Source organism: Lithobates pipiens, unplaced genomic scaffold, assembly GCF_037356315.1.
Source record: "Lithobates pipiens isolate NorthernLeopardFrog02 unplaced genomic scaffold, aLitPip1_a1.2 Scaffold_27, whole genome shotgun sequence".
NCBI lineage: Eukaryota > Metazoa > Chordata > Amphibia > Anura > Ranidae > Lithobates > Lithobates pipiens.
In genome coordinates, this window is record NW_027507788.1 from 21,840,385 (window position 1) to 21,858,671 (window position 18,287).

The 18,287-nt window shown below is 43.6% G+C and overlaps 1 protein-coding gene across 1 annotated transcript in view; it reads left to right on the forward strand.

The window, feature by feature from the left end:
* The window catches only part of LOC143933645 (opioid-binding protein/cell adhesion molecule-like), a 56,533-nt gene extending 39,719 nt beyond the window's left edge, over positions 1-16,814 (forward strand). Inside the window, 3 exon segments of the mRNA XM_077456597.1 lie at positions 3,336-3,374; positions 9,574-9,626; positions 16,392-16,814. Coding sequence (XP_077312723.1) covers positions 3,336-3,374; positions 9,574-9,626; positions 16,392-16,416 — 117 coding nt within the window. The 3' untranslated portion in view covers positions 16,417-16,814.
* The last annotated feature ends 1,473 nt before the right edge of the window (positions 16,815-18,287 follow it).

An 18,287-nucleotide genomic window follows, 5' to 3' on the forward strand; every position in this document is an offset into this window, starting at 1 on the left:
AGAAGGGTTTTCAGGGATCGCCTAAAGATGGAGGAGGTGACAAAGGAGCTAGAGAGCAGGAGGTCTTGGGATGACCAAAGAGAGCGGCTTGGTTGGTATTTTGGGACTGGGTTAGTGATGTAGCTGGGGGCAGAGTTATGGACGGCTTTGTAAATTATTGTTAGTACTTTGAATTTTATTTGTTGGGTGAGTGGAAGCCAGTGGAGGGATTGGCAGATACTGATAATACTGATGACATACCTATCACTTACTGGTCAAACAATAGGAGGTAACATTTCTGATGCAGATCTTATGCCAGTATACCAATCTCCTGGATGCTGGTCTTAGTTGGTGGTTGGGGTTTTTGCGAGGGGGATAGTTATGAGGGGGGGGGGGTTGACCAATGTATGACCAATTTTAGTACAGTCATTTGAACTATGTTAGTTCAGATTAGACTTGTTCATGTGTATTGACCCTGTGTGGCCTTTTCTGGGCGGAGCTGGTCTTATACCAGCTCCACCCAATGATTGTTTTGTCTTTTGTTGCTTGCTTTTTGTGTCAAAAATCAATAAAAATTATTCCCCCCCCCCCCCCCAAAAAAAAACAGGCTCAGGGCGGCTATGCTTTTTTCCCTATGCCAATGGCTGCTGATAAAGGATGCATGAACGGTACTGTCACCATTAAAAGGAGACAACAAGGATGGTGAGCTGTGACAATGCGTGCATCAGTGACACAATCCCTCTTGTGTTCCTACTGGTGCAGACTGCATGGTATTATGGTCAGGGCACTTGAGGAAGAGCAGCGGGAGGAAGAGGAGGATTTCCTTTCCCCTCAAGGCCGGCTTTATTCAGACACCATTCTCCAGTTTTGGAGGCATTGAAGCAGAGGAAGACATACATCAAACCTTATGCCGCGTACACACGACCGGACTTTTTGACAGCAAAGGTCTGACGGAACGAGTCCGTCGGACAATTCGATCGTGTGTGGGCTCCATCAGACCTTTGCTTGCCAAAAATCCGGCAGACTTTAGAAATAGAACATGTTTTAAATTTTTTCACTCCCCCAGACCGAGAAATCCGTTTGTGTGTATGCTAGTCCGACGGACAAAAAACGACGCTAGGGCAGCTATTGGCTACTGGCTATGAACTTCCTTCTTCTAGTCCGGTCATACGCCATCATGTTCAAATCCATCGGACTTTGGTGTGATTGTGTGTGGCCAAGTCCGTTCATTCGGAAAGTCCGTCGGAACTCCGCCGAAAGTCCGTCGGAAAGACCGTCGGACCTAGTCCCTCGAAAAGTCCGGTCGTGTGTACGCGGCATTAAAGTCGTTGTTAAGCCACTTAATACCATCCTGTTTGTTTAATAATCCTATGTGCCCTTCTTTACCAGTTTTCAGAGCACATGTAACCCGTCGGCTCTCTCCTCTCCCTGTCTGACAGCTGCAGTGGGCAGGACCGAGGATTGCGGGAGAGGGGAGAAGGAGAGGAGGAGAGAGGCAGCGGGTCACGTGAGCACCAATCAGCGCTCTGAAAACTGGTAAAGAACAGCTTATTTTTTTATAAAACACAGACACAGGGCACATAGTATTATTAAACAGGCAGGGTGGTAAAAGTTTAAATGGAACTTCAGCAGCAAGAGGGGAGGGTGCCGGGCACTGACACAGGAGCAGCAGGCAGGGAGGGAGGGGAGGACAGAGGAGGACAAGAGAGCTGCAGATGACGGAGGCACGTAAACTGACCACGGTGTCAGGGGTCAGCAGACATGATAAACCGTGGTCGGTTTACAGGGGAGGGCAGAACCAGGCAGGATCAGTCAGGTTTTTTAAGTGTTACAGCAGTTCAAATTACACAGCACAAGCACTGTGCTGTATAACATGCTTTGAGGGAACAGGATTAATATTTTTTTAGGTTAACAAATGAGCGTGCCGCGCGGGAACCACAGAGACACACAGGCAGCTCATGTACGGGAGGCCGTCCATGGATGCCCTCCCGGCAATTAAAGAGGAAGTAAACCCTGATGGGTTTACTTCCTCTTTCATTCCCTGCAAAGGCAAAGCATAATGGGCTACTATGCATCACATCCATTATGTGTCACTTACCTGACACAGGAGCCAGTAAAGTCACTGCTGTCCCCTGTAGTCCGGCGCATCCATCTTCTCGGTGGGGTCTCGCAGCTCCGCCGCTGTCATTCGGTGAAGCCGCAATGACGTCACTCCCGCACATGCGCACGGGAGCCGAGACTCGCGGCATTGTGCGGCATCTTTGTCATCGACGATGCCACGCTCAGTGCGCCTGCGCGCCGCTGTCTACGGCGCATGCGCCGTAGATAGCGGTGCCCGTCTTCGGGCAAATATCTCCTAAACCGTATAGGTTTGGGAGATATTTCTTGAACCTACAGGTAAGCCTTAATCTAGGCTTACCTGTAGGTCAAAGTGGTTTGTAAGGGTTTACAACCACTTTAAGGCCTGCGCTGTCTTTTGGCTATAGTGCGGGTGGCAAGTAGTTAAATCGTTTTAAAGGAAAACATAAAAAACTGTGTCCTCAATGCTAAGAAATACAGGCAGATACTTATCCATCATGCCATACCATCAGGAAGGTATTTGATTTACCCCAAAAAATGTTCTGCAGCAGGACAACAACCCTAAGCATGCAGCCAATGTCATTAAGAGTTATCTTCAGTGTAAAAAAGAGCAAGGATTCCTGGAAGTGATTTTTTGGCCCCCACAGTGCCCTGATCTCATCATTACATGACATCCACAAAAAGATTTGTGGTTAGTACTCCAAGATGTTTGGAAGAACCTAGGAGCCGAGTTCCTTCAAAAACAATGTGCAAATGTATCTAGAAGAATTGATGCCGTTGTAAAGGTAAAGGGTTTCTCTTCTGTTCATTTAGTGTGAATTAACTTCATTGATAAAAATAAGTGAATAACACATTTATTTCTGAAAACATTCTTACAGCATTTTTCATACCTGCCTAAAACTAATACCCTGTACAAACGGTTGGAATTTCCGATGGAAAACGTGCGATCGGATCTTGTTGTTGGAAAATCCATCTGACTTTTTCCGTCGGAATTTCCGACACACAAAGTTTGTGAGAGCAGAATCTAAAATTTTCCGACAACAAAACCCAGATTGTTTAAATTCTGATCGTGTGCAGACAATTCCGTGTGCCGTGTGTACAGGGCATTTTGCACAGGACTGTATATATATGGGCATCAAACTTCACAATCCTGTGATTGATTTCTACAATGTAAGGGCCAAATTTCTGCTTGAGATGTTTCATTGAATTGGATATATCAACGGCAAAACAGTTACATGTTAATATTTTTGTGTATTTTTCATTTTTTTTTTTGATAGAGAGAAACCTCATTTATAAATTCAGAATCAAACTATGAGGTGGGTACAATATATGAACAATATGCATAATATATATTTTTAATAATACTATATTTTCATAAATATGAACAATTAAATAATAATAATAATAATAATAATAATAATAAATAATTAAATAAAAAAATGTAAAAATGTGTACAGTATCTCACATAAGTGAATATTTTTTTGTAAAATATTTTTTGTAAATATTTTATTCTATCTTGTCATGTGACAACACTGAAGAAAACCTATACTACAAGAACTTTAGAGGCTGCTATTGGTGGCCTTCCTCTAAGTATGCTAGGTGCCTTGCTATCTCTATTCTCAATACTTTGATACATTGCCCATAAGTGAAAACAGAGCAAAGTCGGAACTCCCACTACGCACACATATTCAGGGGCTGGTATCTTCTAACATACTGTAATCTCTGAATCAGTACAACATGCAGATAACTACCAATTTTAAAAGGCTCGCAATGACGGCCTATGTATTGTCTCAGTACTGTACAGGTTTTTCTTTAACCACTTCCCGACCAGCGCACGACGATGTACGTCGACAGAATGGCACGGGCAGGCATATTGGCATACATGTACGTCCAATCTTCAATGCCACCGTGCCATCGGGAGCGCGCCGCCGGCTGGTCAGGACCCCCGTGAGTCCGGTCGCGGGAGCCGCGGACTCGATCGCCACGGGCATCCCCGCGATCGTCTCACGGGATGGCTGAATGGAGGAAATGCCGTGTAAACAGCATTTCTCCATTCTGCTTAGCAACTAGTGACGCTTATCTCTGCTCCATGTGATTGGAGCAGACATCAGTGTTCACTAAATGAAAGCCCAACCCCCCCACAGTTAGTAACACACTCCTAGGAACACTTAACCCCTACACTGCCACCCACTGGTTAACCCTTTCACTGCCAGTGTCATTTACACAGGAATCACTGCATTTATATAGCAGTGATTACTGTATAAATGACAATGGTCCCAAAAATGTGTCAAAAATGTCTGATGGGTCCCCCACAATGTCGCAGTCACAATAAAAATCGCTGATAGCCGCCATTACGAGTAAAAAAAAAATAATAAAAAATTATTAATAAAAATGCTATAAAACTATCCCTATTTTGTAAACGCTATAACTTTTGCGCAAACCAATCAATAATCGCTTATTGCGATTTTTTTACCAAAAATATGTAGAAGAATACGTATCGGCCTAAACTGAGGGAAAAAATGTTTTTATATATATTTTTGGGGGATATTTATTATAACAAAAAGTAAAAAATAATGCGTTTTTTTCAAAATCGTCGCTCTATTTTTGTTTATAGCGCAAAAAATAAAAACCACAGGGGTGATCAAATACCACCAAAAGAAAGCTCTATTTGTGGGAAAAAAAAGGACATAAATTTTGCTTGGGAGCCATGTCGCACGACCGCGCAATTGTCAGTTAAAGCAACGCAGTGCCGAATCACAAAAAGTGGTCTGGTCTTTGACCAGCAAAATGGTCCAGTCTGAAAGTGGTTAAAGCAGAACTACAGCCCAAAAATAATTTAAAAAAAGAAAAAATATAAAACAAATTTGAAGCTAGAATAATCAAGTCTAGAAGTGGTGGAGGACCCTCCCAGGAGACCAACTAACATTCCACCCCTATCCCTCATACCCTCATTTTCTGTTTATACCTACTCTCTACCTCTACCTTCTCTTGACACAACTTTCTTTGTTTACAAAAGTTTTATTTGACAGTTAGGCTGGGTTCACACCGCTGCGGGTGAGAGATCCGGATGTGATTTGCACCGCACTGCAGTGCAAATCACATCCGATCTGTCTGTGCGATGCGAGTTCAGCCATACAGATAGTATGGCTGAATTCGCATCGCACCCGCCGCAAACTCGCACAGGACCCTTTTTTTGGTCCGCAGCAGAATCGGATCGCATGGATGTTCACACCATGCGATCCGATTCCTGTCCGAGTTTGCAGATCGCACTGCGATATGCGGACTGGTCTGGGGGTGTCATTAACATTTCATTGACACTCCCAGCAGTCCGCATAGGGCAGTGTAAACTGCCGGCGGGAGCATGCGATGCGGGAAAACGCCGCGGATTCGCGGCATTCCCGCATCGCTATGGTGTGAACCTGGCCTTAGAATATACAAATATAATGCAAAATATAGAGTTTAAATATGAACATAGAAAAAAAAACAGTACAGTTTGGGATTTAAATGGAAAGCGAATGGTACAGTTCTTAAATGAAGTAGGTATGGTGATACAGGTGAGAGATTTGCGGATCGATGATAGATATCTAGAGAGGATGTTCAGAATACCTGTGTTAACCCACAATAGGCAATATAAAAGTGGATTAATAATACGTAATTAGGGTAAGGACCAGTATTTCCATTTATTGTTAAAGATATATATGCTATCATGTAGAGTGTGATAGATCCTTTCTAAGATTTTAAGCATCTCCATCCGATTCAAAACCTGCAGCCATGATAGAGAATTAGTTCTCCAATTGAGTGCTATCATCCATTGGATCGAGCTAATTAATGAATGAAGCAGTCTAGTGCAGGGTATTGGAGTGTTTGGAGCATTGGCCTATAAAATACATATTTGTGGTGTAAGGGAGAATTTGTGTTTGGAGGATAATTCCAATCTGGCAGTAGCTGCTTGCCAGATGGGTTTGAGATGGCTACAGCTCCAAAAGATGTGTGTATATGTGCTTTGTTCTGTGCATCCTCTAAAGCAGTCAGGGGATGCTTCAGGGTAAAAGGAGTGAATTTTGGTAGGAGTCATATACCATCTTGAAAATAGCTTGAGAGGGGTTTCTCTAAACGCAATCGCCCTATTGCTTTTTCGGAGATTGCAAATCATATCGTTCCATAACTCAGGAGTAAAAGTACAGTTAAATTCCTCTTCCCAGTGTAACATTGGTGCAGATTTTTCCGGTATAGAGAAGGAGTTTAAAAGGCTATAGAGTTGTGAGATGAGACCTCTATCTCGTGAAGAGTGTATGCAAATATGGTCAAAGAGTGTCTCCGAAGAATGGGTTTGTAAGGTATAGTGAAGGGAAAAAAATAGTTTTATTTGATTATAATGTATAAGTTCAGAATGGGGTAGGTTATATTTTAATTGAAGTGTGTCAAATGGTGGGAAAGTTGATTTATAGATAAAAGAACCCAATGTGGTAAGGTTGTTATTGGTCCATATTGCAAATTGATTATGAATGTCACTTGATTGTGAAAATCTAGTGCCCCCTAAATACGAGGCTAGTGGAGGAGTGCTAGAGGCTAGATTAAAGGGGACTTTGATCTTCGCCCAAATTTGAAACAATTGAGCAACAATCATGTTGGCTTTGTTTAAATTGCGATAATTGCATTGATCGGACCATAAAATGCCTTGTATATATATAGAGGAAAGATTGAAAATGATTCAAATGTTTTCCAAGGGATATTAGAGGCAGGAGCATGCCATTGGGAGATTTGTGAGAGCTTGGCAGCAAGGAAGTAGTGCCATATGTTTGGAAGGCCTAGTCCATCAAAGCTTTGTGGTCTGTACATGAGGGAATTTCTACATCTAGGTTTTTTGTTTGCCCTTATAAATTTGTTTAATTCTCTTTAGAGGGATTGTATTCTAGTTTTGGGAACGTTAATGGGGAGGGCTCTGAAGTGACACAACTTTCTATACCTACATTTCCATCTCCTGTCTGATCCTTCCAGACTAGGAAAAGGGAAACAATCCTTGATACAACCCAGGTCCCCTAAGCAACTACAACTACAAGTCCTACTTATTCTCTTTGAGTTCAACTTTAAGAGCGGAGATTAATATAACCAACCATTGGTTGGCAAATGCAACATCTTAAAACCAAAAAATCTTAATCTTGCTTCTAACATTTCCAGAAGTTGTGGGTGACAACACCACGGCCCAACGGTATTTGCTGAGCTATCTGGTTGCTCACAAATTCTTTGGGAATGTATACCTTCTCAGGGCAGAAGTTCATTATTGCAGGTGTAGCGGCCATAACCCTTTGCAGGGCAGCCTTGACTTTTTGGGCTTACAGGTTACCTTGGCTTGTTCTTCCACGTCTAGGGGTTCCCAGGGTTGATACCCAACAACTTTGGACGCTGACATCAATAAAGTCCTTTTTAAAGGTTTTATTTTGCAGGGGTAACATCCAACAAACAGTCTCGTATAGGAACAGAGGGCACGGGTGAAGAACTCAGGCACCTTGAACAGCAGACATAACAAAGTCTCTAGTACCACCCAGAGAGTAGCCACTCGCAGCTGGGCGCTTCAAGGCTGAACAAATCTCTAGCCAGAAATTATGAAAGTCAGCACTTTGATTCAGAACTTGTAAAATCTCTGACCTTGAACAAGTTGTAACTGAAAGTGAACAGGAACTTTTTCCTCAGTACTTGGAACGTTCTCTGTCTCCTTGATAGTACTGGAAAAGCGTGGGTCAGTCAATGACCTTCCCAACTCAGTAACCAGGCACTTCTCAGGATGCTAGCTTGTTGACCCTCCTCTGAAGAGTCCTCCCCGGTCACTTTCATGAGCTGTGGTGCCTCTCCAAGCCGAGAGCACACCCGGACACCTTGAATCCTCCCTCAGTTACTGCACCTCGGACCAGCCGGTTCCGAGACTCGGGAACAGACGGATCCCTGCCCCAGACCAGGCGGGTCTATTGGGGTTAACCAACAGAAGCATGTTGCGGAGCTTCGAGCGCTCCGTGACCGGGACCCCTCGCGGGGCTACCCCAGTCAAGGAAACAGAAACAGACCATTAGGGCCTCACGAACGAACCACTCATAACACGTGACCTCAACATCTTAAAGTGGGGTACCCCCTAAAAAAAAAAAATTAAAAGTCAGCAGCTACAAATACTGCAGCTGCTGGCTTTTAATAATCGGACACTTACCTGCCCCAGGGTCCAGCGATGCGGGGGAACGAAGCCCCCCCTCGCTCCCCGCTCCGCTCGCGGCGCCGTCATGCATTCTGTGGGCACCCGGCTGTGGCTTCACAGCCGGGCACCCACTGCGCATGCGCGAGCGGCGCAGGGCGCCGTGATACGCCGTACAGTCACCTGGGACACATGACAGGTCCCAGGTGAATGTGCGGCGCGAGGGGAAGTGATGTCACCAGCCCGGGCAATGAGGAAGGCAGATTACGAGGGACCCCCTAGCAACCGGTATTTAGAGGTGAGTAAAAATTTTTTTTTTTGCCAATTATTTTTTTTTATTTTTTTTACGAATTTTAAGCAGTTTTAATTTTTTGGTGGCAACACCACTTTAAGTACCCTCCCCCAGACTCCCCAGCGGGACCCGGCACACCCACTGATTGGCTCAGAGGAAGCTGATACCCAAAACGTCCAACCAGGCCTGGTTCTGGCCTGTCATGTGCACCTCACTGTACACATGACCAGGCAGAACTCTAAGCCCTTGTACACACGGTCAGAGATTCCGACGGAAGGTGTCCTATCGGACCGCTTTGTGGGAAAATCCGACTGTGTGTGGTCTCCATCGGACTGTTTCCGTCGGAGTATCCGACAGACCAACTTTTCCAACTTGTCCGTAAAATTTTACGACAAACCGCTCCGATCGGACATACTCCGATCATGTGTAGCCTACTTCGACGGACAAAGTGCCACGCATGCTCAGATCAAATTCCTAGACCAAAGCTATTGGCTACTATCCTGAACGTAGTCCCGTCATAACGAAATAACGTCATCACGTTATGTACAATCGGATTTTCCGACAACTTTGTCCGACCGTGTGTATGCAACAGTTTCGGACAAAATCCAACGGATTTGGTTGTCAGAATGTCCGACCGTGTGTACAAGGGCTTACACAGCCCAGCCAAACTGATGTCATAGTTAACCTGCATAATTAACCCTTAGAACCCCATTACCGTTCTGAGGCAAAAACCAAATTTACAATCGAATGACACTTTGTCCAAAATGTCATCTACTACACGGGATTTTGAACAACTGGCTATCCCAGTGTATATCAGCGAGGCACAGTGACGTTATCCAAACCTCCTGGAGTCGAGACCCAAGGTAAGTTTTTTTTTTTTTCCTTAAAAATGCATTTTTGGACAATTTATATACTCTTTTCTTACAGAGGTGGTGTAGGGCTGTCATTGTCAAGGACTGTCCTCTTTAAAGCAAGGCCTAATTTGCATTTACCTTTAAATACTGATATCGAATTGCTTTTGTTTTGTTTTGTTTTTTTATTCCAGCAGCTGAAACATAAGGACAAAGCTACATACAGTACACTGACTCCAAGTCCAAGGTAATAAACCTGCTAATAACAGATGCAATCCTTCTGCTAAGTTAGTCACAGGCACAAGAAAGAGGCCATAAAGTGAAGAACATCATCATAGAAAAAGGCATATACTGTATGTGTATAATAGTTATGCACCTATTCTTTTCTTTGCTACAGAAAGGACTAAAAATAGAATAAAAAAATAAATAAAGGTTTTGTTTTTTTAGACAGGTAAATATGCATTTAAAGTGATTGTAAATGCTTCCTTTTTTTTTTTAACATATGGGTTTATACTGACCTGCTCTGTGCAATAGAATTGCACAGAGCATTTCCGACTCTCTTCTTCTTGGGTCCCCCATTGGCACTTCTGGGTCCTCCTCTCTGTTGAGTGCCCCCATAGAAAGCCACTTTCTATGGGGGCACTCGTGCATGCTTGCTCTCGAGCGCTGCTGTCTGCATCTTTATATACTCAGCCCCGCCTCCTGCTCCCTCGTCACTGACTTTGATTGAAAGTAGTGTCAGCCAATGGCTCCTGCTGCCTCAGCAAAGTCTGAGAGAGGCGAGGTGAGAGAAGAGCTGCAGATGAGCACACACTGGATCGAATGAAGGCTTAGGTAAGTAAGGGGGAGGAAGGGGTGAGCAGGGATACTGATGCTTAAATCTTTTTGACCTTAATACAAGGAATGCATTAAGGGAAAAAAATGTTATTCTTTATAGCCACTTTAAATATTTTTATTCTCCTTTTCAGCCAATAGGTGAAGCTCTTGCCTTCTTTTGATCTTTTCCAGTCTGTCTTTGCCGCTTGTTGTAAAAAGTCTGTTGCTTACAAAATTCAGTAGGTGAAATTTACACAAAAAAAAAGTGAAGTAATTTTTGCACTTTAGGCATATTTGGCCCCATAGACTTCAAAGGAAGTGTTCTGAAAACGCACGACACAAGTGTTTTTATGTGCATGACTGATAGATGTGCAGATTGTTGAGGCTTCAGCTGCTTATAAAATTAAACAATTGACCTCCTCCTTCCCCTCCCAAATTGGCCAGACGACACAGTCATTTTTTTGGAGTCGAATGGCCATAGCAGCCTTTTATTATTATTTCAAACAATTGAAATACAAAAAACGTCATAAACACTCGTAATACATAAATACATTCAATACATAACCCATTAACAAAAAACCTCAACCTAATCCTACCTGGTCTAAAGATCTTTGAAGGCCTATTTACTTTTGACTAACCCGTTGTTTCTGTCACCCCATGAAAGGCCCCCAACCAAAACTTACACCGGCTCAGGGACAATTACCAATGACTTACTACCAGATACAACCAACTTAAAACACCCGATGTTACCATTGTATTATTAGGAAGGGAAGGGACAGCCATACCTCCAGATGGGCCCAACACCCCTAATTCTCCAGTATTTTCTCCAGCACCGCCTTCAAAGACCCAATGGACCTCCCGCTGCTGCTATGACTAGTAATAAAAGAACCCATAATTGAACAGTCAGGTAAAACTTACCCACCTAAACTTCCCGCTATGGAAACCAACCACATTAGTACAAAATTGGCTAAAAACATCCCCAGACAAAACCAACTAGGGAAGGTGAGCAGGAAAAACCTTTCTGAGACTATGAGAAGCTCCAACTGATCTCTGACAGAAAACCACCTCCCCTCCAAACCCTACTGGACACCCCCCCCCCCCCCATCACTTCGAGACCCAATCATGTAAAAGAATAACCCCTTTTCATATCATACCACTATTTACTCTGCCTCACTGCCCACCCCAGTCATACTGGCCCTCCTCCCAGTTTCACTTTGCTCCAAGCCATATACTTTAATGCACTTGAAAAACTGCTGTTCTATGGAAATGTTTCCCTGCCCTTGCCCAGCTCAGAAAAGGAATGCCTAAAGCTTGTTACATGTGCAAAAACACTTTCATAAAGCTAGTAAAACATATTAAAAAGGGGGAGTATAGGAAAACAAAAACACATGAAAAATTTTAAAATTGCCATAAATACACTCTGTTCCTGCCCTGCTCGAGTGGAAATGTAGGCTCAAAATAGTGACGTACCTCATCCCTTACCCTCCCGTCGTACACCTTTTTCCAAAGTTTCAATAAGATATAACATGTCTGAAAGGAGTCAACTATAAGCCCTTGTACACACAGTCGGAGAATCCGTCGGAATGTGTCCTATCGGACCGTGTTGTCGGATAATCCGACTGTGTGTGGTCTGCATCGGACTGTTTCCGTCGGAATATCCGTCGGACCCAATTTTCCAACATGTTGGAAATATTTTCCGACCAACTGGTCCGATAGGACATACTCCGATCATGTGTAGAGAATTTCAATCGGACAAAGTGCCACGCATGCTCAGATCAAATTCCTACATCAAAGCTATTGGCTACTAGCCTGAACGTAGTCCCATCGTAACGAAATTACGTCATCACGTTCTGAAAGATCGGATTTTTCGACAACTTTGTCCGACCGTGTGTATGCAACAGTTTCGGACAAGATCTAACGGACAGAATCCGACGGACAAAATCCGACAGATTTGGTTGTCGAAATGTCCGACCGTGTGTACAAGGGCTTACTATGATCTCTCTTCAGAAAACTCAAATAATTAAGATTATTTTTAAAGTTCCTGCTTATTAAAACCTCCAGAAGGACATGCCTGTATAGGAATACTTACCTTTTCTGCTGCCCACCTCAATAGAACAATTGTCATGTAAACTTCAAAGGGGTACAGACAATTCTGGATATGTCGATCTCCTGGGTCCCTTATCGCTCTCATTGGTTCCTTCTGACTTCTATTTGACCACTGTGTCCTGTAAAGAAGAGGAGGTCAGACTTTCAAAAACATCACTTACCCTATTATCTTCGCATGGAGCTTCTTTGTGAATGGCATGTTACTTTCCACTGGCACACCAATGATGTTGGCCATCTTAAAGCTAGTCTGCATTTTAGTAGTAAATATAGTCCTGTGAAGCTAAGGGAGAAGCAAAGCACTTTTTGTATATAGTCCTTCACATTTAAGAACTTCACTAGACTCATGTGCCTTTATTCTAGATTGGTCTAAGCCAGTGATGGTGAACCTTGGCACCCCAGATGTTTTGGAACTACATTTCCCATGATGCTCAGCTACATTGCAGAGTACAGAAGCATCATGGGAAATGTAGTTCCAAAACATCTGGGGTGCCAAGGTTCACCATCACTGCTCTAAGCCCTTGTACACACGGTCAGACATTCCGACAACAAAATCCATCGGATTTTGTCCGACGGATTTTGTCCGAAACTGGTGTTGCATACACACGGTCGGACAAAGTTGTCGGAAAATCCGAGCGTTCGTATCATGATGACGTTATTTAGTTACGAGGGGACTACGTTCAGGCCAGTAGCCAATAGCTTTGGTCTGGGAATTTGATCTGAGCATGCGTGGCACTTTGTCCGATCGTAATTCTCTACAAACGATCGGACAAAGTCTGATCGGATCATGTTGTCGGAAAATTTTTAGATCCAGCTCTCAAACTTTGTTGGTCGGACATTCCGACGGAGAAAGTCAGATGAAGCCCACACATGGTCAGATTATCCGACAACACGGTACGATCAGACATTCTCCGTCGGAATGTCCTACCGTGTGTACAAGGGCTAACGAGCAGGGACCTCTGATCCCTCCTGTATTGTATTGTAATTGTACTGTCTTCCCTGATGTTGTAAAGCGCTGTGCAAACTGCTGGGGCTATATAAATCCCGTATTATAATAATAATAATGTTTTTCTCTTAATGTTGCAATTTTTGGGGTGCAGGAATGTTGGGTATTACAGATTTAAAGATTTTTCTTTTTCAGATGTAAAATACATGAAATTGCTTGAAGTAAATAATCTTCCCAGCATGTGAAAATGTTTCTTTTTTGCTTGGGCTTTTTCACTTTTTATAGTACTAAATGTATAATTATTATATTACCGTATTTGTTTCTCCTAGCCCCTAACTAGAAAAGGTGCAGAGAGTAATGATGTTACAGGACCGTGAGTTCGAACAATGAGATGAATGTGTTCCCTTTCTTCTCTTTCTTCAGTCATCAACTGTGGGTGTACATTAAAGCGGAGGTCCACCCTAAAGTGGACCTCCACTCATCGGAACCCTCCCCCCCTCCGGCGCCACAATTGGCACCTTTCAGGGGGGAGGGGGGTGCAGATACCTGTACAGTACAGGTATTCTGCACCCACTTCCGGGATAGCTCTCTGCGGAAAGGGGCGTAGATTACGCTCCCCTTTCCGCAAGTGCCCGCCCCTTTCCGCAAGTGCCCCGCTGCCTGCTGGGAAACACACAGATCCCAGAGGCAGCGGGGACCGTCCTTATTGCGCAGCGCGATTCACAGTAGGGAACCGGGAAATGAAGCCGAAAGGCTCCATTTCCTGATTCCCATACCCAAGATGGCGGCGGCAGCACCTTACAGACGATCTAGAGATCGGCTTCGGGTGCCGACATCGCGGGCGCGCTGGACAGGTAAGTGTCACTATTTTAAAAGTCAGCAGCTGCAGTATTTGTAGCTGCTGGCTTTAAAAAAAAAAAAAAAAAACGCGGAGTCCCGGTGGACTCCCACTTTAAATCCACAACATACACATACACAAAATAAAGTAGCATTTTCTTTCATATCTTTCATTGGTTCCAGCTTCTAGTATTCTATTAGGCAGGTGCTCTGCTAAGCTGTGGCACCCAAAACATGGGCTTAAGGTCTCATTCTTGTTGCCCTAAGCCTTCATTCAGCCTAAAATCATAACCTCTATTTGCTAGAGGGCTAGGCATTCATTCCATGAAACTGCAATACTAAGTATCAGGGCCTGGATCTAAACCTGCAATCTCTGTTGTTAACGTTACTTCTTGCTGAGCCACCTGGAATGCTGGACAGCCCCTTGAACAACTCTTTGCATGATCCTGCCTTGGACCTTGTTTGTCTTGAACCTTGAACCCTTTGCTCCTCCCATGAACGTCCTATTAAAGCCATGCCTTTGCACTTCCTGTTTGCCAGATTATTGTGCTCCATCCAGCCAATATCTCACTCCTCAGTCCTGCTGCTGCCCATATCTTCGTTACCACTCAATGCCGACCCTTGGATTGTTCCCCCAATTATGCTTGTGCTTGATCGCAACCTGCAACCATTTGTTACCGACCTTTTGCTTGTTTGCTGACTATGCTTCTCTGTATCCTTACCTGGTATATCTACTATTACACCCTGGCTTGCTCATATTTGGGTGGGGCATTCCTGAGGACTACGACCTGGTACTAATGCCCAGCAAAACCCATCTCCGCACCTCAGGTGAGTCTGTGTCATCTGCCAGAGTGACTTCCAGCCAATATCTCACTCCTCAGTCCTGCTGCTGCCCATATCTTCGTTACCACTCAATGCCGACCCTTGGATTGTTCCCCAATTATGCTTGTGCTTGATCGCAACCTGCAACAATTTGTTACCGACCTTTTGCCTAGGCCAGTGATGGTGAACCTTGGCACCCCAGATGTTTTGAAACTACATTTCCCATGATGCTCAACTACACGTCAGAGAGCAAGTGCATCATGGGAAATGTAGTTCCAAAACCTCTGGGGTGCCAAGGTTCGCCATCACTGGCCTAGGCCATCTTTATGTAGCACAATTCTTTTTTCAGATCCTCAGAGTTCTTTGCCATGAGATTCCATGTTGAACAACCAGTGAGAGCGATTGACACCAAATTTAACACCTGCTCCCAATTCACACCATTTTCCCTCCCTGGTGTCATGTGACTCGTTAGTGTTACAAGGTCTCAGGATATGACACTGAGCATGTGCACTCAACTTCTTTCTTCTTCTTCTTTCGTTGACCATGGCGAGGCTTGTTCTGAGTGGAATCTGACCTGTTAAACCGCTGTATGGTCTTGGCCACCATGGCATAGCTCAGTTTCAGAGACTTGGCAATCTTCTTATAGCCTAGGCCAGGGAAATGCAGTCAGCTGTTGCAAAACTACAAGTCCCATCATGCCTCTGGGTATCATGCTTGTGGCTGTCGGAGTCTTGCTATGCCTCATGGGACTTGTAGTTCTGCAACAGCTTGAGGTCCGCTAATTGCATATCCCTGGCTTGTTTTCTGACTATGCTTCTCTGTATCCTTACCTGGTATATCTGCTATTACACCCTGGCTTGCTCATATTTGGGTGGAGCATTCCTGAGGACTGTGACCTGGTACTAATGCCCAGCAAAACCCATCTCTGCACCTCAGGTGAGTCTGTGTCATCTGCCAGAGTGACTTGCTTCTGTATTTATCCAGCTGGTCAGTGGGTGCCTCGGTACTGCTATAGCTACTGGTCTCCAAGCCTGACCCCTGACCGTGACACCAAGAGAGGAAATGTTTATCATTTTGAAAGGTAGCCTCCATGTGTATTGTTAGCCTCTTGTGTCAGATAGTAATGAAGTAGTAAAGATTGAACGGTGCACCCATGTTTTGATCTTGTCTAAAATTGATAATTGAGTGCACAGCATGCCGTGACTTATCTGTGTTCTTTTCCAAGTCTTTTTGGACCCTACCAAAGCCCCCTGTCACTTCTTTTATTTAAGCATAGGAACTAACAATCCATTTTTATTAGGAATCAGTTGCATAAAAGTTGAATAGGCCCTTGAACGTTTATAATGATAAATGAAGAATCCTATTAAGATTTTGTTGCAGATGCCTGTTGCTTTACATTAGCCATTTGATGTTCTCTGTTGAACAATTTAGGATTTACATTTTATGAACTAAGAAAAACGTTATTTTTTTCCATTTATATCACCAAAGTGCTCAAACACCGCTGTGTTCTTAGCTGAAGCTGAAGACAGAGGCTGTCATTGGATCACCAGATACTTTGAAGAGCAAAAGGGGAAATGCAACACTCACCCAGTTTCTATGGTCCTGTCTTGATGGTTGAGCAGAGGGGGAATGCTGGCCCACATTCCTTGTTTGAGCTGCTGTCCAGGGCTTTTCCTGAATTGATCTTTAATACTTGTAAAACTGTGTCCAGGCTATGTACAGTCACAGGCTTGTACAAATATATAAATGATATTAATCAGTAAATATACTTTGAAGCAAGCCTGCTTTGTGTATAAATTGCAGATTAGAAGGCTAGCAGGTTGTAGAGTCACTGTTGGCAAGGGGGAACAAAAGGATCCATTAAGGCTCCATTCACTCCTGAGCAATCTGCAGCCGCTCGTTTTTTTTTTTTATAGCTTTTTTTTGTTTTTTTGTTGCGCGTATATGGAGCAGCACCATTCATTTGAATGGGACTCCCTCTACTCCCAAAAAAACTAATGTACCAAATATTTTTATTCTCCTTTTCAGCCAATAGGTGAAGCTCTTGCCTTCTTTTGATCTTTTCCAGTCTGTCTTTGCCGCTTGTTGTAAAAAGTCTGTTGCTTACAAAATTCAGTAGGTGAAATTTACACAAAAAAAAAGTGAAGTAATTTTTGCACTTTAGGCATATTTGGCCCCATAGACTTCAAAGGAAGTGTTCTGAAAACGCACGACACAAGTGTTTTTATGTGCATGACTGATAGATGTGCAGATTGTTGAGGCTTCAGCTGCTTATAAAATTAAACAATTGACCTCCTCCTTCCCCTCCCAAATTGGCCAGACGACACAGTCATTTTTTTGGAGTCGAATGGCCATAGCAGCCTTTTATTATTATTTCAAACAATTGAAATACAAAAAACGTCATAAACACTCGTAATACATAAATACATTCAATACATAACCCATTAACAAAAAACCTCAACCTAATCCTACCTGGTCTAAAGATCTTTGAAGGCCTATTTACTTTTGACTAACCGGTTGTATCTGTCACCCCATGAAAGGCCCCCAACCAAAACTTACACCGGCTCAGGGACAATTACCAATTACTTACTACCAGATACAACCAACTTAAAACCCCGATGTTACCATTGTATTATTAGGAAGGGAAGGGACAGCCATACCTCCAGATGGGCCCAACACCCCTAATTCTCCAGTATTTTCTCCAGCACCGCCTTCAAAGACCCAATGGACCTCCCGCTGCTTCTATGACTAGTAATAAAAGAACCCATAATTGAACAGTCAGGTAAAACGTACCCACCTAAACTTCCCGCTATGGAAACCAACCACATTAGTACAAAATTGGCTAAAAACATCCCCAGACCAAACCAACTAGGGAAGGTGGGCAGGAAAACCCTTTCTGAGACTATTAAAGCTCCAACTGATCTCTGACAGAAAACCACCTCCCCTCCAAACCCTACTGGACACCCCTCCATCACTTCGAGACCCAATCATGTAAAAGAATAACCCCTTTTCATATCATACCACTATTTACTCTGCCGCACTCCCCACCCCAGTCATATTGGCCCTCCTCCCAGTTTCACTTTGCTCCAAGCCATATACTTTAATGCACTTGAAAAACTGCTGTTCTATGGGAATGTTTCCCTGCCCTTGCCCAGCTCAGAAAAGGAATGCCTAAAGCTTGTTACATGTGCAAAAACACTTTCATAAAGCTAGTAAAACATATTAAAAAGGGGGAGTATAGGAAAACAAAAACACATGAAAAATTTCAAAATTGCCATAAATACACTCTGTTCCTGCCCTGCTCGAGTGGAAATGTAGGCTCAAAATAGTGACGTACCTCATCCCTTACCCTCCTGTCGTACACCTTTTTCCAAAGTTTCAATA